Consider the following 20990-nt stretch of genomic DNA (forward strand, 5'->3'; position numbering starts at 1 on the left):
TCAACCACTGCTTTGATCTATCCCTGCAGCATTTTCAACTTCTCTTTCTTCCAACTCTTCAACTCTGTCACAGTATGACCCCCATTTATGACTCCGCTTCAAAAGTGATTACCGTCTCTCAAGAGTCGAATGGAGGGTGTGCTGCCTCATGAGTGAGATGCAAACTAGCCCAATGATAGCGAAGGCCAGCAGTGTAAGCCACACTCCCCTGAAGGCCTCTACAAAAGAGCTGATGACGCCGTCATACCATCCTTCAGGAAGATGCTTAATCTCATCCAAGTCGTCTCTGATGCGACGAATCTCATCTGCAGCGCCAGGTTCGGCACCGAATCTATCCCAAAGTCTAGCTTTGAGAATATTTTGGTACACAGCTGAGCCAATGGTAACTCCCACAGTACTACCGAGGCTGCGTGCCAGATCTAAAGCTTATTAGCAATGCGAACTCAACAAAATACGTCTAATTTACTGACAGGTTGCAGAGGTGATGACGGCCTGCTGAGAGTGGTCAACGGCAGCAATGCATGCCAACAACGTCGTTGTAAGGGTTGCACCATATCCAGAACCGATCAAGAAGAAAGAAACTCCCATCAGCCACTTGGGACTATGCTCATTCTGGATTGTGAGAACTACAACTCCCGCAATAAGGAAGAGCAAGCCCACTACACCTAGTTTGGTGTATTTTCCCGTTCTCTTCATGATGAAGCCCGAGAGGAGAGATCCCACTGAGATACCGATCGGTGATGGGAGAATCTGAATACCAGATTGGGTGGCACTACTGCCAAGAACCTGCAGGTACAGAGGGACATAGAAGAGCGCCCCCATTACCGCCATCGTAGAGGCAAGATTGCAGAGACAGGCATTCAAGACAGTCCGATCAAGAAGAAGCTTCACTGGTATGATTGGCTGGCGGGCTTTGCTCTCCCAGAACAAGAATAAGCCAAATGTGATGAAAGCAAGGGGTATCGTGGTCAGCGGCAGAGGGTGAGTCCACGGCACAAGATTCCCGCCTGAGTTGAGGCCCAAGAGCAGAAATACCAAGAAAGAAGATGTCAAGAATGCCCCCATAAAATCGATGCGTGCAAGGAACGACTTATCCGACTGCTTAGGGGGGACCCTGACCAAGAAATGAACTGCTACAGCAGAGACGAGTACTGGGGGTACTTGGATCAAAAAGGCAAGTCTCCAGCCCTGGGATGTGTGATCATTGATCAAGCCACCAAACACACCACCCAGCATTGCACCAGATCCGTAACAGATGTTACCTAAGCCCTGGATAATGCCTCTCTTACGTAGAGGGACCAGGTCTGAGCCCAGGAACGTCGAGATGCTCATCAATCCACCACCTCCAATACCTGCGACAACACGTCCTATGATCATGGTAGTCTGATCACGGGCCAGACCGCAAATGAGATTACCGGCTGCGAAGAATATGTTGCTGAATACGAGACCCGGGCCTCGGCCAAAGATATCTGTCAATCGCCCCGAAATAGGTTGGCATGCGGCATTGGAGATGAGGTAGGCGGTTGCAAGCCATGACAACAAGCTTAGGGATTGGAACTCGCTCGAAATTGGTCCAGAGAGAGTCGCAATGATAGTAGAGTCGATGGCGCCCAAGAAGACTCCTATCCAAGCTGTACCAAAGATGAGAACTAACCGGCCAGTTGACACCTCCTCAGCAATAACGGTTGTCTCTTCCTCTTGTCCTGTTGGCAAGCCTCGATCAGGGCCATCTCCTTGAGCTTCACTTGGTGGCTCGGCATCTTGATTCTGAGATTGACTTGTAGACTTGAGCAAGGGAGTTCGTTCATCGCTGAGAGCATTCGTGCCGTTTTCGGCCACGGCAGATGCTACGCTGCCGCTGGCAGATTCACGCATCCTTACTATCACCAAGCAATTGAACGAAACGAGGAATCAATTGAAGAGAGACTCGGTGCGGGCGATTAGAGTAGTATCATGTATCCCTGTGCAAAGTAAGACTTATGTGAGATGGAATCGAGGATTACTGACAAAAGGGCGTTGTTGATATATCCGTGGTTACGATCGGCGACTATCGGCCTATCCGAGCAGCCGCTAGTATCAAAAAAGGGTAATCTTCCAATCGAGATAAGAAGAGCCGACCAGCTCCAATTCACTAACACGCAAAGGGGATGACACAGGGATCAAGTAACCAATGACGTCTACGGTATTCCAGGGAAGGGTCCAGGGTAGTCTACACCGTAAGAATTGGAACTGGACTGATACATGTATCTTGTTGTCATGAGAGATGAAGTCGTAGTCGATCATCATCAGAAGATGATAAGCTGGTTAAGGAACTAAGTACTCATTATCGTTTGTTATGCTATCGAGAACTGTCAGAAATTGTCATATTAGTGTCTGGATGATGGACACTACGGAATCGACGAAAGGGTTCAGTCTCAGACGGTAATCATTATATGTATCAGCCAACACAGTCATGATGGGCGAGGTCGCAACGCATCGAGACATGACAGCTCATCTTTTACGCGGTAGTATGTGGTATGACGCGTATTCAGGACCCATCGCTCATGAGTAGGTTTCACAATTAGACACCATGATAGCTCGGCTTAAGCCTTTTGTTCATTTACATTCATAATTTTATAATCATGACCAAGTCCAGACGGTACAGGCCCATACCCAAATCCATGTCTAGTCCATTGGGTACTTTTCATCATTAAATGCAACGCTATGCAAACTCATACCCATCCATGTCAGTGGTCTTTCAACTGGACAAGCAAACAACAGATTCAAACATCGACCGAGAACTATAGTGAGTTCTCAATCTCCATGAGCTCCTTGATACCCTCAGCAATGCCCTTGGCTTGCTCAGGGGTGAGACGGGGCAGGGGTCGTCGAGGGTAGCCTCCATAGCCGTAGTAGCTCTGGATAGCAGACTTGGTACCGGCAATGGCAGCCTTGGTCAGTACCCAGTCGGCCTTGGAGAGCTTCTTCTGGAGAGCTTGAGCCTCATCCTTCTTGCCCTTGACGTAGAGATCCCAAACCTTGACGCAGGTCTTGGGCATGACGTTGGCACCACCGGCAATGATTCCGCTACCGCCGCTGACCAGAGTTTGGATGGTGAAGTCGGCAATACCGCCAAAGGCAAGGTAACCAGAGCCTTCTTGGAAGGGGGTCTTGGCATCGGTAGCGAGAGCAACTCGGGTGAGCTTACCGGTGCTTCCACAGGTAAATTTTGTGCCGACAATGTTGGGGTGCTGGCCGAGCTTGATGAGGAGATCGCTGTCCATGTCAAGGCCAGCAACAGCACCAGGGTAGTTGTAGAGAACGATGGGGATAGGGCTTGCATCGGCGAGGTCGGTGAAGTAGTTGTAGATGGCATCCTCACTCATCTGGGCCTTGTAATAAGAAGGAGGGAGAACAAGAGTGGCAGCAGCGCCAACCTCAGCAGCCAGCTTGCTCAGCTCGATAGTGCCCTTGACACTGCCCTCAGTGGCACCGAGGAAAACGGGAACGGATTGGAAACCAGCCTCATCCAGGGCCTCTCGGGTAGCCTTTGTGACAGCAATCTTCTCCTCACGTGTGCAGTGAACAGCCTCGCCATTGGAGCCCATGGCAACAAGACCGGCCAGGCCAGCTTGACCTAATCGCACGGCGTGCTTCTTAATGGTGGGAATGTCGAGCTCCTCAGTCTCGGGGTCGAAGAAGGTCATGACAGGGGCGTAGATGCCGGTAGGCAGCGACTTGGGAGTGGCGGCATGGCCATTTTGGCCGTTGGTAGCACCGTTAGAAGTAGTCATGATGAGATGTCTAGTGTGTGCCTGGGGATATTTGTTGGAGAATGATGGCTAGTGGAGTGTCTTAAGACTATGAGAGACGACCGTAGACGGATGAAAAGTAAAAGACAGACAGCAACGAACAAGAACGGGACAAAACAGGGCAAGCCGGGGTTTAAAAGAAACGGAGAGGGACTTTATAGCTAGCATACCTTACTATACGGTAGCGTATAAACCTCAAGACATCATGTCGAATGGAACCGACAAACCCATTTTCGGTACCTTCGCTACGCTACTGTATCCGTACCGTACCTCGCGGTAACAGTAACCAGTTTGGGGGTGGATTCGCCTCGGGAAGTCAAGTGCTCAAAGGACCGTGTGGGTATTGGCTCGATCGCCCCCCAATTGGAGTAATGCAATGTGAGTCTGGAGAAGAGAGGACCACCGAAATATCCATTTGCGATGGTAAGAGTTGCGCAACATTCGACAGAGAGAGCTAATTCAGAAGTGATGTGTTGGTTGGGTCTGAGGCTATGAGACTGTCATACGTCGTCACGTAGTCTGGTCTCACCAAGCAAATTGAGTACGCCGAACGAGATGATGCAGCACAATTCCATATCACGCTGCGGCTAAAGTCGACAGACGGGTAGATAGATAAAACCATTTGCAGGTAGTATACCCAGGACAGGCCAAGAGGATGCCAATATGACCGATTGCCTGCCTCTTCAGCTGCCGGGTGATCTGTTTGATAGGATGCGAGATCGGCACTTCCGATCAGAGCGAACCACCACCACCAAGAATAACATAAGTCTCGCACTGACATCTATTGATGCACCCTCTACCATCGCCAGTCTCTCAATGCTGGTTACAGACAACACAGACGTGGGGAGCCGGTTAGGCGGGACGAACAGGAGACGGAGGCTTCAAGGTCTAGGAAACCGTTGGATCGCTTGGCAAATCCATGTTCAACATCCCGCGCTGAAGTCGATTAGCCGGCCGGGATATGAGTTCTACAGTAGTGTACCTTGTGTAGGTCCAGGTGGAGAGTCACCCTTTTGCCTTGGACCCCGAGCTGACCAAGGCTTGTATTTTGCGGCGTCACGGTGTGTAAGAGAGGCAAAGTGCATGGGTTTATCGAGACTGACCGGAAGGTGACCGGGCTGTGCTTGTGCTTGTACATGTCTGTACTGTACTTCCACTGAGTGTGTGCACGTCCGAGTTAGTTACTTACTTGGCAGTCAGCGTAAAAGTGTCGAGGTGAGGAATTTGGCGTTTGGTGCTGATGGGGTAAAAGCCAAAGTCTGGCTCTGAGTGGGCGGAGAATTTCTGGCGATGGTACCCCCAACGTGGCACCTGATGCCGTGTTACTACTGATGTACGTGAGGGGTCAAAGTCACGAGACTCTAGAGTTGGTTGATATATCAATTTACTTGGAACTGGATGCGAGAAAGCTCCTGATAGACTTTCGGCACTTGATTCTGTGACGACAATTGATGTTATCAACACTTTATATACGACGCTGAAACGGTTTCAACTGCCCGATAATTCACAAGCTGTAACTAAACTCTGTTGCAGTAAACATCAAATCATATCACCCATGATTACCATTGCTTCCGGTCATGAGCCGGGGGTTCTAGTGCCGTGGGGGTGGGGGAATATTGACCCCTCCAAAGCACTAATCCTCTTGATCTGTACCCCTCACTGCACCTCGCAACCCGTGGATGGCGATTTATAGTGATGATCCTCATGGGTTTGGGGGCTGGTGGTCCTGGCTTCTAGACGCTCCATCGAATTTATGGTTCCTGTGAGAAATGCCTCTCTAGTCAGAATGGGAAATGATTCTATCCTTCACTAGCCCAATACTTTCGAGAATTGCTGTCATGATAACCTATCGCCGCTGTAAATTACTCTGAAGATCCCTCATTCTCTCCAATTTTGACGGTTTCTGTCATAGCACGAGGGGATTTCCCCGCCCCCGATGTTACATACAGTAACTATGTGAGACAAACACCACCAGCATGATCACCGAATCAACCACAACTGGATACATCCGTAGCAATGGCACCATTATCTCAAGGATTCAGTCTCATCTCTTCCCCTACCCCTTTCTCCCCCAGATTTCTGCGAAGTAATATCATCCCCACACTCACATGAGCACATCAACACAATATTTATCCGGCATCATGACTCCATATTCCCAAAGCTATCCATCTCTCTAGCTTGATATTGGGGGGATTTGACGCGGGGACTCATTTTTCCTCCAATCACGTCCGGAGAGAACCCCGAACTGTCCCCCAGCTTTGGTTCCAAGCTAGCGGAGACATGAGCGAGCATTCATAAGAACAGTATTCAACCTTCATGTCCATCTTCTCATGATTGCACTCCAGACCTCGCCTCTACACCCTCTTGCGTATCATTTGACTTTCGTATACGTTCATACGTAATTTGGGACTCGTTTATATACCCTCATACTCTGTTTTTGCTCTCATCATAGCTTCAGCCCCTCCCCCGCCTTGCCCCTCGGCATAACATCACAATGGAGCCTCTCAATGTTCTCATGGTGAGTTGATCCAAAAACAACAGTCTCAAACTCGGTTCATGTCAGTTTGCTAATATGTAACCTTCTAGATTGGTACTGGAGAGTACACCACCGGTTTCGTCGGTGGCGGTGCCTCTGGCTCAGACAAGAAGGTTGGCGTTGTTGGTCTCAGTCTCTTTGATCTGCGCCGTCGCGAAAAGGTCAACAAGCTGGGAATGGTTGGTGTCAATGGCAAGAAGTTCCCCGCCATTCGTAAGTATCTCCCGCACACAGTTGCCATGCTCATGACTAACTTATACCAGGCGAACATCTCAACAAGAACATCCAACAAGTCTACAACAACCTCGACACCTCCTTCGACTCATTCCCAGAAAACGACAAGGTCGACCCCGACGCCTACAAGACCGCCATTGACGCTCTCAAGCCTGGCGATGCCATCACAATCTTCACCCCCGACCCTACCCATTTCCCCATCGCAAAGTACGCCATTGAGCGCGGCATCCATGTCATGATCACCAAGCCCGCTGTCAAGGTCCTCGAGGAGCACCAGCAGCTGGTTGATCTCGCTCAGAAGAAGGGTGTCTACGTTTACGTTGAGCACCACAAACGTTACGACCCTGCCTACGCTGATGCTCGCGCAAAGGCTCAGAAGCTTGGCGACTTCAACTACTTCTACAGTTACATGTCTCAGCCCAAATCACAGCTCGAGACTTTCAAGGCCTGGGCTGGAAAGGAGTCTGATATATCTTACTACCTTAACAGTCACCACATCGATATTTGCGACTCAATGGTCCAGGAGCGCGGATATGTGCCTGTGAGCGTCAACGCCTCTTCCTCCAAGGGTGTTGCTGTTGATCTGGGCTGCGATCCTATCACTGAGGATACCATCTCACTCCTCGTCACCTGGAACAAGAACGGCGAGCCCAGCAAGCGAGCCGTTGGTGTCTACACAGCCTCGTGGACCGCTCCTCAAAAGGCTGGTGTCCACTCGAACCAATACTTCCACTACCTCGCTGCCAACGGTGAGATCCGTATCGACCAGGCCAAGCGTGGCTACGACGTTGCAGATGACTCTATCGGTCAATTGATGTGGTACAACCCCTTCTACATGAAGTACGCTCCTGATGAGGATGGCAACTTCGCTGGTCAGACTGGTTATGGTTACATCTCCATTGAGAAGTTTGTTGATGGTTGCAGAGCTGTCAACTCTGGCAAGCTCAAGCCTGAGGACCTCGACGCCAAGCCTCTCCCTACTCTCAAGAACACTATTGCCACAACGGCTATTCTTGAGGCTGGCCGAAGAAGTATTGATGAGAACCGAGAGGTCAAGATTGTTATCGAGAACGGCAAGTGGAGGCTGGAGTAATGGATGAAAGGAAAGGAAAGGAAAGGAAAGGAATAGGAGAAGGATAAATACCATTTGCTACGTGTAGATATGTCTGATGGGTTACGGCCAAAAGTAATGATCAAGCCTTTTGTTATTGCAACCTTGTAGAAGTGATCTACCAGTTCCTTCAAGTGAACATGATTATGCTCTGAGTCTAATGCGGGGTGGACACTAAAACACCATGGCCCTCTAAACTCTTAAGCTCCACCAAAAACTCAACACCACACCTTATATACCCTCGTTTCAAAGCCGGTTTTGACGTTTCAATACTTCTCACTACACGAAGTTCCAAGCCAGCCTCATATAACATCTCCTCCCTGCATAGCCATCATGCCCGAACCCCGCTTCTCCGATCTGATCCTCCCTCAAAATGAACAACTCTCCATGTCCCAACTCATGGCGTCTTTCAAACGCACCACACTTACAATCCACAACCGTCTGACTAGCATCCAAACTGACGCTGACTTTGTGGATGCGGTGTCTCAAGCATATAGCCCCCGAACCCTTGTGGCTAATGAACGTTGTGGAAGTTGGTATATTCCGCCTGAGCGTAAAGGTGCAAGTGCGTATTTTAAGAGTACAGATGGCCATGAGAGGGCGTGGAAGTTTAGCACCAGACGGTTGAACTTGCATTTGGTGGAGATTATTGAGAATAACGATGGGTATGTATAGAGGCCTAGTTATGTTCCTGTTAGCTGAGATCTAACATGTTGATAGTATCATAATCGTCGACTCTACTCGCCGTGGAAAGAGTATGTTCTCTCTCATGACAACCAGAGTTTCGGATAAAGCGACGACTGACTTATATAGGGATGCCTGATGCCCTTTCATCGACAATTCCTATCTGGTGCACAGTCCTCAACCTCACTCTTCTCCCCTCAAACCCATCCTCAGCAAATCTCTATCTGCCAGCTCATCTCCCCGCAACAACACACTCCCAAATATGCGCACTCATCCCTGAATTCGTTGCTTCCTTCAAGGCACTCAATCTCAATCTTCCAACATGTCTGACAAAACCACTCCGCCCATTCTGGGTAACCCCAGACTCATCTCTTCCCTCTGTCCAAGACACATCCTCCATATTTGAAGACTTCCGCCCTGTCATCTGCTGCACGGCTAGTCGCCGAGTTATAGGCAGCGAGATGGATGAGGGAGGATACATTCAAGGTGCGGCTGACGATACTGAGATGTGGGCGCATGATCTTACGGCGCCTTTGTTTTGGGAGAATATTGATGAGCTTCTCAAGACGCCAGAGGCTGAACTGCCAAATCTGATCTCCAGACTAGTCAGCGACCATGCTGCTAGCAAGAAGAACGAAGGAACACAGATAGAGCTGACACCACACCTTTCAGTTTGCCCTCTGCCACTTCACGCTAGCCCCTCAGAATGTCGAATTGCAGTAACTCAAGACACGACACCAAAGGACAACTGGATAAAGTCCAAGACTTACATGCAAGCCGGCCTTGGCAAGAACAAGCTGGCTAGTCGCAACCTTCGCACTTCTCTACCTGAAATATGCGACTTTGCTGCTAAATATCTTGCCTCGGCCACAGAGCCTGATCAGCAACGGATTGTGATGGCATGTGAATCAGGGCGAGATCTATCAGTCGGAGTGGCCCTCGCGATATCATGCTACCTATTTGATGATGACGGGAACATCAGAAAATCAACAGAAGACATATCATTTACAAAGACTTTCATAAAGTCGAGATTGGGTGTCATTATGACAGCTTACCCAGGCGCCAATCCTAGCCGGGCCACTCTACAGAGTGTCAATAGCTTTTTGATGGACTGGCGAAAATGATGCAGTTCATATGTAATATACATATATTTAGAATCTATAAATCAATCATGAGACAACGAACGACCTTGGCATGTGAGACCATAAGCTGCATCATGTCTCAGTCTCAACATTGTCTCAAATGACGAATGGTTACCATAACAGGGCAGAAGGTTCGTTAAAGTTTATTAGTTCAAGTGATATAGGTGATTTGCTCCATCTCTTTCGCTATTTGACCGATATGTATTTTGGGTATTCCTCAAAGCAATTTCAACAACAAAGCTCGTTTCCTTAAACCTCACCAGCCTCAATCTTCTGCAGAGCAGCAGGGAACTCGGACCAGTCTCGCATAATGACAACAGCACCAGCATCCCTCAAAGTCTTCTCCATCTCGGGCTGCTTGTCCTCAGCATAAGGGCCAACATAACCAATGACCTTGATACCGGCACGAGTGCCGCTAAGGGTGCCGCTCTTGCTGTCCTCAATAGCGACAGCCTCCTCGGCCTTCTTGCCAAGTTTCTCTAGGGCGTGGAGGTAGATAGCGGGATCAGGCTTGCTGGTGGGCTTCTCGAGACTTGTAGCGGCAGAGAAGACAACATCGCCCTGGAAGTACTTGTCCTGACCGACCTTCTCAATGGAGGCACGGACCCGGCGCAGAGCAGAGGAAGAAACCACAGACATGGTGTACTTGCCAGAAGCGGCAAGCTTCTCGAGCTGCTCATCAACACCAACACAAGGTCGGAGAGATTCCTTGAGCTTGGCAATGACGGCGTCCTCCTCCTTTCGAACATAGGTCTCCATGTCCTCAGGTGAGATCTCGATGTTGTAATTCTTCTGGAGGGTGGTGAGCATGCCGCGGAAGTTCTGACCGACGAACTCCTTGATGAGGGTCTCGCCAGTGAAGCGCATCTCGACTTGACGAGCCTCGCAGATCTCGTTGATGAGGCCAGCGCAAGCCTCGAAGGCAAGCTCCTCTGAGAGGACGAGGGTGTTGTCGCAATCGAACAAAAGGGTGGTGATCTAGAAATTGTCAGTGTAAGCGCGAATAAGATCGAGATTGCATGAGCAACATACCTCGGGCATTTTGGCGGATTGTGATGAAGAAAGTTCTAGAGAAGAAGCAAAGACAAGTTCTCAAGAGGGATTGGACGTATTAAGAAGAGAAGAAGAACAGAAGAACAGAAGAACCTTGTGGAAATCAGGTGGAGCAAGGAATAGATGGAGGTGAAGGAAGAAAAGACAGTGACGGAGCTACTGTGGGGGAACGGAGGTTTTATGGGAGGACGTGCCTTGGTTCAACGGAGCAGGGACATTCGAACTATAACGGGAACTGCCTGTACAGTAACTGCAATATGCTGTAATTGGAACATGCAAGTCCGACTGTGTGATGCCGGGGGTTGCCCGGGTTGTCTTGTAACGAACTCTACAGGTTGTTTGATATGCATCCAATCTGCACCTCATGGGTGAGATTCAACAAGAAACCCCGCGTTCATGAATACCTTAGCTATCTCAAGGTCACTTATAGTCCAGCAGGGAGGGGTTTCCAAATAGTATCTTTCAACTTATATACCAAATTGAACAGCTGAAAAAACTAATTTGTGCTGATAAAATACTGCTCTATATGCTACAGAAAAAATGGCTTGTCTTCAAAGAACTGTCGATCGTCAACACGTGCAAGTCAGACAAAACAAACCCCTCGCAAGTCAACCCAGCATCAACATCAAATCGAATCAAATGCCCCTCCCTCCCCCTCCATTCAGCCAAGGTAAGGTCCGACTAGGAACTGCCCAGTGACGTCATCAAAGCACTATGAATCCCTGTCAGAACATGACACTAAAAAGAGGGTCCCGTTTTCTTCCAGTCAACCGGCCCGCATCAGCGACTTTGCTCTTTGAGCCTCTGACAATCATGGATTGTGCTCAGTAGATATGTATGCACTAGACCAACCTACAGTGATGACCTCGCATAAGCATATGTAAGTAAGTGAGTATAAAGATATGGTAGGTATGTATTTCAGGCTTCGGAGAGTTCGAGCCGATAGTCCGTCTTTCATCATGCATAATCCATGTGAACAGTATCACTCTTCAACGGCGGTGGACCTCTCATAAACGCCCTCGTCATACACGGTTCCTCTCCTCTACCAGTTGCGCGATTTGTAAACATCCCATATTAAGCGATACAAAAAGTATTTACCCTCCCAAATCGCGATTGTACATACCAGATGAGCTGTTTTTACCTCATATGGATAGTTTTCAATGCAGCAAATCACTCTCTTTCGATCTTGAATCTGTCGTACCATTAGAGACAGCTACTATAGTATATATGACATCGTTTCTATCAAGACACCAAATTAGAACAGCCGTCAAATGGATATCAAAAAACACCGTGTGCTAATCAACTTCCTATCATTCTCCTTTCGCTTGTGTACTCTGGGCAACCAAGCCTAGTCTTCCATGCTAAGGCTCGTGCCATCGAACTTGCACACTTTTTCATTATTCATTAGAATCCCAAACGCCAAAACACCATTTGAATATATTGCAAATCTTCCTAGCCGAGTTCCGATGCTGCCGAGGTTGAAAACTTTGCCCAGGCGAACGTCTAGTATGCGGTAAGAGTTGCAGATAGGTTCGATGACAGCGCCTCTTTACAGAATCTCCCTGAGCTTCTGCTTCTGATCGGCCGTCAAACTTGCTGGGAAGTTGATCTTGTACTTGATGACGAAGTCGCCACGTTGGCCAGGCTTTTTAGAGATGGGCATACCCAGGCCAGGATACCGTTCCTCGCTGTTGGGCTGAGTAGGGCCTCCCTTCTCGAGGTTGAGCTGCCGGCCGTCGATCGTTGTCACTGTCCTTCGCCAGCCGGTCAAGGCCTCCTTGAGATCAAGGGTTACCACATGGACAAGATCGTTATCCTCGCGCTTGTAGAGAGGATGTTCCTTCTGTAGGTTTGTTAGTTATCGTTTCGTAGACAGAATTATTACGCGGTTGTGCTTACCTCTTCGACAATAAAGTGAAGATCTTGGCGGCCTCCCTCTACTTGATCGCCGACTCCGTTAAACTTGATCTTGGAACCCTTCTTCAGGCCCGGCTTGATAGGGACTTCAAGGATCTGGTCGGTCTGGACTCTCTTTCCGGTCTCATCGTAAGTCTTGCGCTTAATCTTCATCTTCTTGGTCACACCGTTGAAGAGCTCTTCAAGCGTTAGGGGCAGGGGTCGCTCGACTGTGGTAACTTCAGGAGTAGCTTCTCTAGGTCGAGGCTCGAAGCCTGAGCGCGTGCGTGAACTGCGGCTTCGAGGACCAGCACCGCCAAATCCGCCAAACATGCCAGCGATGTCGTCGTCGTCGCCACCATGCATACCGCCAGCAGATCCGTTACGCATGAACTCGGCAAAGATATCTTCGGGGTTGCTGAAGCCAAAACCGCCAGCACCGCTGCCGGTATTGAAGTGGAAGGTTCGGGTGCCGCCTCCACCGGGCATACCACCTTGGAAGTTGAAGCCCTCGAATCCGCCAGGCATACCTCCAGCGGCGAAGGGATTTCCACCAGCGCCACCTTCTGGCTGTGCGGTACCGCCGCGGAGTAGGAATTCGAGGCCGTACTGATCATATATCTTTCGTTTCTCGGGATCGGAAAGAATTTCGTATGCTTGTGAGCATTCTTTGAACTTTTCAGCCGCATCGGGGCTATCCTTGTTCTTGTCTGGGTGCCATTTCAAGGCTGCTTTCCTGTAGGTGGTGTGGTTAGCAGTGTTGGCCAGATCATGATGCTAGACGGAATGCGCAGCGCTTCTTAATTCAGCGAAGATAATCTCTTTGGTCAGTTCGCCGAATACAAAACATGGTTTACTTGTGCACTTGCAAAAGCAATAACCCGATGAGAAAATGGTATTGTGTGTTGCGCCGCCGCCGCCGCTCCGTATAGATAGGTATTGTATACTTACTTGTATCCCTTCTTGATCTCGTCCTGAGTTGCCTCAGGCTTGACGTTGAGGGTGTCGTAGAGCTTTGTCTCCTTGACCATGATCGCGCGTGTTATAAGTTGTGTTTCTCAAGGTGATTTAGGTGTGCGATATGGTTCAATTTTGACGAGCCAAATGGGTTCGATAAAGAGAGAATAACAAAGAAGAAATGGGTGGCAATGTCAAGGATTGCTTATTGTTGATCGTTTGTTGAAACAGTGAAAAACAAACACCAAAAGTGTGCTTCAGTAAGAGGTCTCGTTGTAGGTTGAATGAGGTGATGTGATGTGAGTGAGGTTAAAGAGAGGGGATGTTTTAGTGCAAGAGTAAGTTTACAAAAGATGGAGTGGGAATCCGCAGGTGAGGATTAAAAGATCAGTCCAGTGACGCTTCAGAGTCAAGGTCGAGAAAGCACTACGCCATGCTACCATGACAATCTCCAGAAGCCACTGCTGGGAAAGACTGGGGCATGGGACCTTGTGGAAGCTTCTAAAGTGTAGGGGGAAGAAGACACCGCAATGTGAAAGGAACTTGATATGGAATAGAGGCTGGCTGACCTCCAGTCTACTACGGTGGGTGGGGGTGACGTCGGGTCGATCGATGGATATCTCTTGAATAGGTAACGAGAAGTACCTGTACATCTGCTGCTGTCGTCTGTTCTTTGTTCGACTGTATTGTCTACGCAGGGAATCACTAGGAACACTCTCTTTGCAGAGTTCTCCAAAATCAATTCCAAGAAACTACCTACACCACATCCTCAAGGGTCATGCTCTCTTGTCCTCGTGTCGGGCTCAATCTGTCGATACCTGACAACTTGACAGGGATAATTGACCTATGACGATACCTAGCCGTGGTGGAGAAGACGCCCCAGACGCCAGAAATCCAGTTCGAGAGCCCCAACTAGGAGCTTAAGATGGTTGCTGGAAGCTCGAGCGGATCTACTATGTATGATAAAGCCCAGCTATGAGATTGCCTGAATGACTTGTATGGTTGTGTACCCATGCTGTGATGTTTTTACCATCTTGGTGCTCTGTGAGACATTGCACAGATCTGTCGTGAATCGAGGTTTGTTACTGTGACTTGCGGATTACGTTTCCCCGTTGTAAGCTGCAGCTATTCCTGACAACCCTGGTCCATGGTCGAAGCTTCTAGAACCTTCTAACCTCTGAACTTAACACACATGGCTGAGATGCTCTAACGGTTCCAGTATGTGTTAATAGCTTCTTTGGCTAATTGCATTTTGTATTTATATGTAAAGATCTGATATTTATGTGTTAGGGTCTCCTGTGTAGCACGCACTATGCCTCTAAGGGGACCTTGGCCATCCAGATTTTTTATTATTGTTCGAGTGCTATACGACTTTGGGGTAACTCGAGGGGAAGAATTAAGCAGCTCAATTGTACAGTCACTTTAAATCTTAGCAGTTCCATACGTCACATCTGGGCAGTAGCTGCTTCAGCACCTATACTTGGAGCTTGACTACTATACAATATCATTAGGTTGCTCAAGGGTGATTGTTCGACGGAGTTGGTTGGATCCATTTGCTTCGTGGGGCTATTGTCAAAGCAGTCATAAATCAAGGAAATATAAATTACCGATCCCGCTGAGGTCATTCCTTTCTATATGGAAGAAAAGAGTAGTTCTAACGTTAAGGTACTCTCTACCTCATGTCTCTTGCTTACCTATTATTATTAAGGTTGATTACCTACCTCGAATTGCCCAAGTTGGAGGATGGCACGTGTAAGTCCACGCCAAGAAATTCTTTATCTTATCTCTTAGTACGTACCCCTCCACTACAATCCAGCGCAACTGTACTTGTACACTGCGGAAGCTCATCGCTTAGATCGTCATTTATTCAATACAACAAACATCCGGCAAACGTGTTTCGTCAAAAACATAGTCATCAATACCAGCATCAGCCTAGAGGAAACAGCCAAGACTATTGTTTGCCTCATTCTATCTTTATCCGACAACACCTATCGAAATAAGCTCTTTGGCACCCCTTCATGGTGGGAGGAGTCTCCGATCGATAGACTGAGCTTGTTGGAACTCACAGAAGACGATTGATTTTTCAGCCCCAGCCATGGAGACTTCACAGGGCAAAATAGATCGTGTGGTCGAATTCACGAGTCTCGACCCTATAGGCGATCGTGAGCTGATTCTTCAAGCTCTGAAGGTTAATACAGGGCAGACCCCTCAAAGTGAGCTTTGTGACTGACATACCTACTTGACAGCAAAGTGACTGGGACCCCGAGAAGGTTGTCGGCCAATTCTACGAAAACGAACAAAGCGTACGAACATGCTCAAGGCCGATTCGCAGCGAACGCTGATCGTATTGCAGTTTCGAGCAAAATATAAACAGCTTTGGGACGATTCTATGTTCACCGCAGATCGAGACGGTAACGACAATACGACTGGTATCAGTCAGTAAACTATTGCGCTTCCCTCCGAACGTCAACTGACCCCATAGCCTTCCATGTCGAGTCTTCCGATCAGAACGTCATTCAAGGCGTAACTCCTCCGTCAGAGTCACACGCGTACGGCGCTCCTTCGAGACCTCCTTCACGATCAAACAATCGATCTCCCCTGGGTACGATGGTGGACTGGACTGCGGCACATGTGCCCGGTAACTCTCTTGATCGCCCCAATGCACATGCGCTAACCAGGGTACACACAGGCGCTCCCGAGAGCCAAGCCCAGGAGGATGATGACATACAACGAGCTATTCGTGAGTCAGCACAAGAAGCTGGACTACCGGTGTCACATCACGAGTCCGGCATTATAGGAACCTCGGAGCCATCGCCTCCTCATTTTGGTCCTGCAAACCGCGAAACATATGTGGCGGCCGATTGGGCCATTGTCCCATCCGATCCTACGAGGGAGAGGACCGTGAATGAATTTACACCGTCGACGCGAAAGAGAGCTCCAGGCGCGCCCGCGATGTTGGTAATCAGCAGTGTGCAAGGTGGTAAACATCGCCTCGGCGGGCTTCTCACAATTCTGCATGAAATTCCTCTTGCACGGAACATACTCCTCGGCATTGGATCGCCTGCTACCACATACGGCTGTAATAATGACTGGTGGCGAGGACAGATGATTCTATCACCGGAGGTTTTGGCAAGAATGGCTGAAGAAGGCAGCTCAGACCCCAATCTGCACAAGAGCGGCAGTGAATTTGAGGACGAAGTACACCGATTGATGGCGTTTCTTGACTCTACCGAACGTGGTTATGGCTCCATATCTGTTCTGGCAGATATTTTGGCGGATTCTGACACACAGGGCGCGGAGAAACAATTCTATGAGGCGCTCGGCAAAAGACACACTGATGTTACCCAGCCAATGATGCAAGTTGCTGGAGTGTCGCTATTCTACGGAGATGTTGAAGAAGAAGTCGCAGTCTTTGGCCTTCTCGAGATAGAGCACTTCCAACATGAGTACAACTGCATCAAAACTCTGTACGAGGCACTTGATCACGTCATGTGGAGTGATACCGTGGGTTTGGATAAAATACACGATGGAGCGAAGATGGCATTTTTCAAAAAGATGGGCGATATTTTGGTGTTGGATACCACTGGCGATGGGCCAAGCGATTCTTTCGAAATTCCCTTGGAATTCTACCCAGAAAAATACCTCATTAGCAGGAAAGAGGAGGCACGTCGAATCCAGCAAGGGTGGTGCCAAACAAAGGAACAGATGAAACGTCTTCAGGACAAGAAAGCCCAGCTTCTTAGCTTGGCGAACACTTGGGGTGGTGCAACCGATGATAAGGAGACAGTTTTGAAAAAAGCGATCGATCAGTGGGACGGATACAGGAGTTATCTGGAAAACTTCCTCCGATTCAAGACTTTGGAGAAGTCGGGGTTCGATACTGATAAGTACCCCGACTACCGTACTGCTCCTCCAGATGTAGACGACAGCGTGTATCTGGAATCTCAGAAGGTCACAGATGTGATGGACTATTCGGAGAGTTTACTTGTGGACCTTGAGACAAAAATGAAAGGTAAGTCTTGGCCTTGAAAGGCTTATACGCCCGTGGCTAAAATGGCCTTAGGCCTCGATGCAGAACTCGAACAGATCGCAGCCAAACAGCGAGCGTTGGGGAAACTCCTTACAGTACCGGATAAACCAAGTCGTCCGAAACCCATGACCTGCAAAAGGTATCTCCTCCGCGGACTAGTTGCATCGCCCACCGTCTTATATGTCTGCCAACGGGAGGAAGCAGATCTGATAGACCTTGATGACGAGGAGACCAAACCAAGAGATCAATGGTGGAGGCTGGCTTATACCCCTTATTCCGGAGATGAGCCCGTTAGAGCCGAGGTAAGTGAACATGATATTGATTGAAGCAGAGGAGATCAGTCTTGCCAACACAATTGCAGAAAACATCTATCGACGCAGTATTGGTCGATATCTGGAACGATACCAAGAAACCAATGCTGATATACGCAACGGAAGACGCCCTTAGGACGCCCAAAGACCATCTATCATCCCAACTGGAACGATTTATCAAAATGGAAAATAAAGCTTTCCGTCAAGAGTTATCTAAGGAAGAATCCACGGCCAGCGAGTCCAAGCAGACGGTTAATTTTGAGTCTAGCTCGTCTCTCTCGCCGCATTCGTCATTTTCGCCTTCTAAGAGAAAGCATCGGTCTGATAGCAGTGCTTCGATGGACAGCAATCGTGCCTCGATCGGTAGTGATGATGATAGAAACAGATTCGACAACCCTTTCCTCCCTGATGACGACGAAAGAGTCGGCACTGAAATGTCGGATTACGTCCATAGCTTCACTGCTATGGAAGGCCACATCCCAGATTCACTAACAGGCCGCACTCAGGGTTCAACAGCTCCGACAGAGCCCACATCAGCTACCATGACACCGAGCACAGTAACGGCCGACTACTCAGACACCAACACTGCTTTTGCTGCGGAGGAGCCTCGAAGTCCGGAGATGCAAGAGAAGGCTAGGCCGCCTCCTTTTATGTCATTGTCGAGGAACCCATCAATGCGAGCGGAATCACCCAATTTGATGGACATGGACATCCCAGATGAGAAACATTAGGTGGCTCGGAGAGATGAGAGTTCACGAATGCCGACGTTTGCTTGGTAAGGGGTAACATTCTTCTTTTATTCATTTATTTATTTATTTTGGTTCTCAGGCGAAGACGGCGCGCCATTCGACAAAGGGTTGGCTGGCTTACATAGCATGGTCATTAGAATAGCATTAGAGCGCATGGAGTTTTGGGTTTTGCTCATGCAGCCTAGTCAGGACCAGGTAGAGCATGCCGTCGAGCGAGTTCTTTATCAATACCAGCACTAGAAATATCTTGTACTACTGCCGGCGTTCTCTTCAAGTGAGTGGGACAAGATAGGGAATACGATCAACAGATGTTCCTCACTATGGCACCAAGTGAATCTTTGTAAGTTGTATATTCTGTCTATAGAAAGCACGCCTGATAAACACACCCTTACTCCATGTAAACAACACGCATATAACAGAGACCACCAGTCTTCCTGCGTTCCCTCAATGTCCGTATCGCTCGATGCTTGCAATGCTCGTCCCGTACCGAGTATGCGCATCTGGAACGCCTTAAAAATGGAATAAAATAACCTCGCTATGTCCATAGTACTGTAGATGAAAGAGGGGGTCGCGAAATGGTGTAGAAGGTAAGAGGCTTGGAAAGTAGCCAACCTATCGCTCGTCCTGGCCACGCTGAGAAATATATGGCCTTCGGGGGAAGTCTACTTCTGATCTCTGACATCATCGTCATCCTCGTCATCATCATCAAAGTCTTCCATGTCCTCGTCGCTATCACTGCCGCCAAAGTCTTCCTCCTCGTCTGTCATATTCCAGAAGTCGGCATCATCATCAATGGGCTTTTGTGGCGCAGGTGCGAGCTCGGAGGGAGTGGGCATCCTCGACCCTGACGGGATATCCTTCTGAGACTTATCAACGATGTCCTTTGCTCGCTTGTTATACTCGGTCTTGTTGTCGCGATAGAGGACGCTAGCATCGACATTTGCGGGTGAGTTGATTTCGGGATCGTCGAGGAGGAGTAAAACGGATCGCAGGACCGATTCGACACCGTGGAGGACATTCCAACGCTCGCTGGCCAGCTCGCCTGACTGCTCGTCTTCGCCCGGCTTGTGGAGGATGGAAATGCAGAGATTACCGTCGGTGTAGACGTTGGGGTGACAGATGTTCTTGGTGAGAAATTTGAAGCTGGGCGGCTGGTAAGGATAATCGTTTGGAAACTTCATCTCGGCCCTGAGGTAGGCTCCGTGCCAGACACTGTCGGGGTTAACGACCCAGAGACCGATCTTCCAGATCAGAAGGTTTGAGTCGTCGGGCTTGAAGTAAAGACGATCATGTTAGACGATGTTTTCCATGGTATACCAAGCGACATACCTCGATGTTGACCCATTTCTCCTTCTGAAGGGGTTGCAGCTCCTGCATAAGTCTCTTTTGCGCCATGATGACTGACTATCGATAACCAAGGTAATTAGGTGCGCGTGCGCTACTTCGCCCGTCCAACGACAAGAGTCCTCCAAGCGAGCGTGTGTTTGAAAAGACCGAAAGTTGCCGAGTAGGTGAGGTACTTGGTTGTTGTGAGTTGAAAGTGTAGAAGAGTTGGGCCGGGCTTAATAAGTCAGGCCAGCGCCAGCGCCAGCGGCAAAGGGGAGTTTATTGACTGCCTGTGCTGCGCTGCGCTGTGCTGGACGGAAAGGGCGGTCGAGGAGGGGCGGCTTCGGCGATTGGACGTGCAAAAGTTGAGCAAGGTGGTGTTTGGATTTAGAAGAAGCCGGCAGGCGCTTCGCTTCCCTTGGTGTTGCTTTGCTTTGCTTTGCTTTGTTGGCAAGTTTTGTTTGGATATCGCCCTCTTTTTGGGGTTGACAACGGGGGAGGGAGGAGTTTGTTTGTTTGTTGTTTACCTATTGAAGGGGTTGTTGGCTTACTGGTATCGCTTAACAATGAGGCAACCTTGATAGCAAACGTGTTTGAGGTTTGGGACTTCCAGTAATGACGAATGCGGAAAAGAAGGAAGTCAAAAGAAGAATAAGTATTTAAAAAAGGGGGGGATGACCCTTTTGTAGTCTTTTCCTTCTATTCTTATTCAAAACTCAATGGACATTGAGGTAAAAGAGTAGAAAGAGGCTTAGTAAATCAATTACCTTCTCTACCTTGGGTAGGTATTCAATCAAGACCTTACTTAATAAGAGTGCGTAGAGAGTCATTCACTTCGGTCTTGCCGCCTTCATCCGGGGACCGGAGCATGGAATCCACTCTATCTAAGTCGGCCGGTGACCACTTGCACCTGCCACCTGGTTCTGATTCTGGCTCCAGTCTCCTGGCTCCTACCTTGGTTTGCCCCTCGTCTCGTGTCTAGGTACATCCTGCTCTTTCCCTTTCCCTTTTGGCGGGAAAAACTGACGTCGGTCCCTTGACCCCACACCTTCCTTATGTACCTCCCTGAGGCCCGCCCCACCTCATGATCACGCTTAGGTACGTATCCGTTCCCGTCCGCTCCAGCCCTGCCCGTCTTCATTCCCGTCCTTTACAGCCATTTGATTGACG

General features: G+C 49.0%; 8 protein-coding genes across 8 annotated transcripts; 3 read left to right on the top strand and 5 right to left on the bottom strand.

The window, feature by feature from the left end:
• Positions 1 to 108: 108 nt before the first annotated feature.
• On the bottom strand, positions 109 to 1875 carry FTJAE_5190 (multidrug resistance protein fnx1; the record flags this gene model as incomplete). Its single annotated transcript, XM_037351671.1, has 2 exons — positions 109 to 419; positions 471 to 1875. 2 exons carry the CDS (start codon positions 1873 to 1875, stop codon positions 109 to 111), a joined length of 1716 nt encoding a protein of 571 aa, XP_037207687.1.
• Positions 1876 to 2780: 905 nt separating this feature from the next.
• Positions 2781 to 3773, bottom strand: FTJAE_5191 (dihydrodipicolinate synthetase; the record flags this gene model as incomplete). Its single annotated transcript, XM_037351672.1, has 1 exon — positions 2781 to 3773. The coding sequence occupies one exon, from the start codon at positions 3771 to 3773 to the stop codon at positions 2781 to 2783; it is 993 nt and encodes a 330-aa protein (XP_037207688.1).
• Positions 3774 to 6285: 2512 nt separating this feature from the next.
• On the top strand, positions 6286 to 7654 carry FTJAE_5192 (NAD binding Rossmann fold oxidoreductase; the record flags this gene model as incomplete). Its single annotated transcript, XM_037351673.1, has 3 exons — positions 6286 to 6309; positions 6378 to 6540; positions 6591 to 7654. The coding sequence occupies 3 exons, from the start codon at positions 6286 to 6288 to the stop codon at positions 7652 to 7654; spliced, it is 1251 nt and encodes a 416-aa protein (XP_037207689.1).
• Positions 7655 to 8005: 351 nt separating this feature from the next.
• On the top strand, positions 8006 to 9480 carry FTJAE_5193 (initiator tRNA phosphoribosyl transferase; the record flags this gene model as incomplete). Its single annotated transcript, XM_037351674.1, has 3 exons — positions 8006 to 8337; positions 8393 to 8427; positions 8486 to 9480. 3 exons carry the CDS (start codon positions 8006 to 8008, stop codon positions 9478 to 9480), a joined length of 1362 nt encoding a protein of 453 aa, XP_037207690.1.
• A 267-nt stretch (positions 9481 to 9747) lies between these two features.
• On the bottom strand, positions 9748 to 10539 carry FTJAE_5194 (phosphoglycolate phosphatase; the record flags this gene model as incomplete). Its single annotated transcript, XM_037351675.1, has 2 exons — positions 9748 to 10476; positions 10531 to 10539. The coding sequence occupies 2 exons, from the start codon at positions 10537 to 10539 to the stop codon at positions 9748 to 9750; spliced, it is 738 nt and encodes a 245-aa protein (XP_037207691.1).
• A 1561-nt stretch (positions 10540 to 12100) lies between these two features.
• FTJAE_5195 (psi1) lies at positions 12101 to 13478 on the bottom strand (the record flags this gene model as incomplete). Its single annotated transcript, XM_037351676.1, has 3 exons — positions 12101 to 12394; positions 12451 to 13183; positions 13399 to 13478. The coding sequence occupies 3 exons, from the start codon at positions 13476 to 13478 to the stop codon at positions 12101 to 12103; spliced, it is 1107 nt and encodes a 368-aa protein (XP_037207692.1).
• Positions 13479 to 15499: 2021 nt separating this feature from the next.
• Positions 15500 to 18476, top strand: FTJAE_5196 (uncharacterized protein; the record flags this gene model as incomplete). Its single annotated transcript, XM_037351677.1, has 6 exons — positions 15500 to 15592; positions 15651 to 15707; positions 15758 to 15839; positions 15887 to 17416; positions 17468 to 17736; positions 17796 to 18476. 6 exons carry the CDS (start codon positions 15500 to 15502, stop codon positions 18474 to 18476), a joined length of 2712 nt encoding a protein of 903 aa, XP_037207693.1.
• Positions 18477 to 19156: 680 nt separating this feature from the next.
• Positions 19157 to 19889, bottom strand: FTJAE_5197 (ubiquitin-conjugating enzyme CDC34; the record flags this gene model as incomplete). The annotated part of the gene is made up of 2 exons (XM_037351678.1): positions 19157 to 19765; positions 19824 to 19889. The coding sequence occupies 2 exons, from the start codon at positions 19887 to 19889 to the stop codon at positions 19157 to 19159; spliced, it is 675 nt and encodes a 224-aa protein (XP_037207694.1).
• Between the last annotated feature and the right edge of the window lie 1101 nt (positions 19890 to 20990).

Source organism: Fusarium tjaetaba (genome assembly GCF_013396195.1).
Source record: "Fusarium tjaetaba strain NRRL 66243 chromosome Unknown NRRL66243_c0000098, whole genome shotgun sequence".
NCBI lineage: Eukaryota > Fungi > Ascomycota > Sordariomycetes > Hypocreales > Nectriaceae > Fusarium > Fusarium tjaetaba.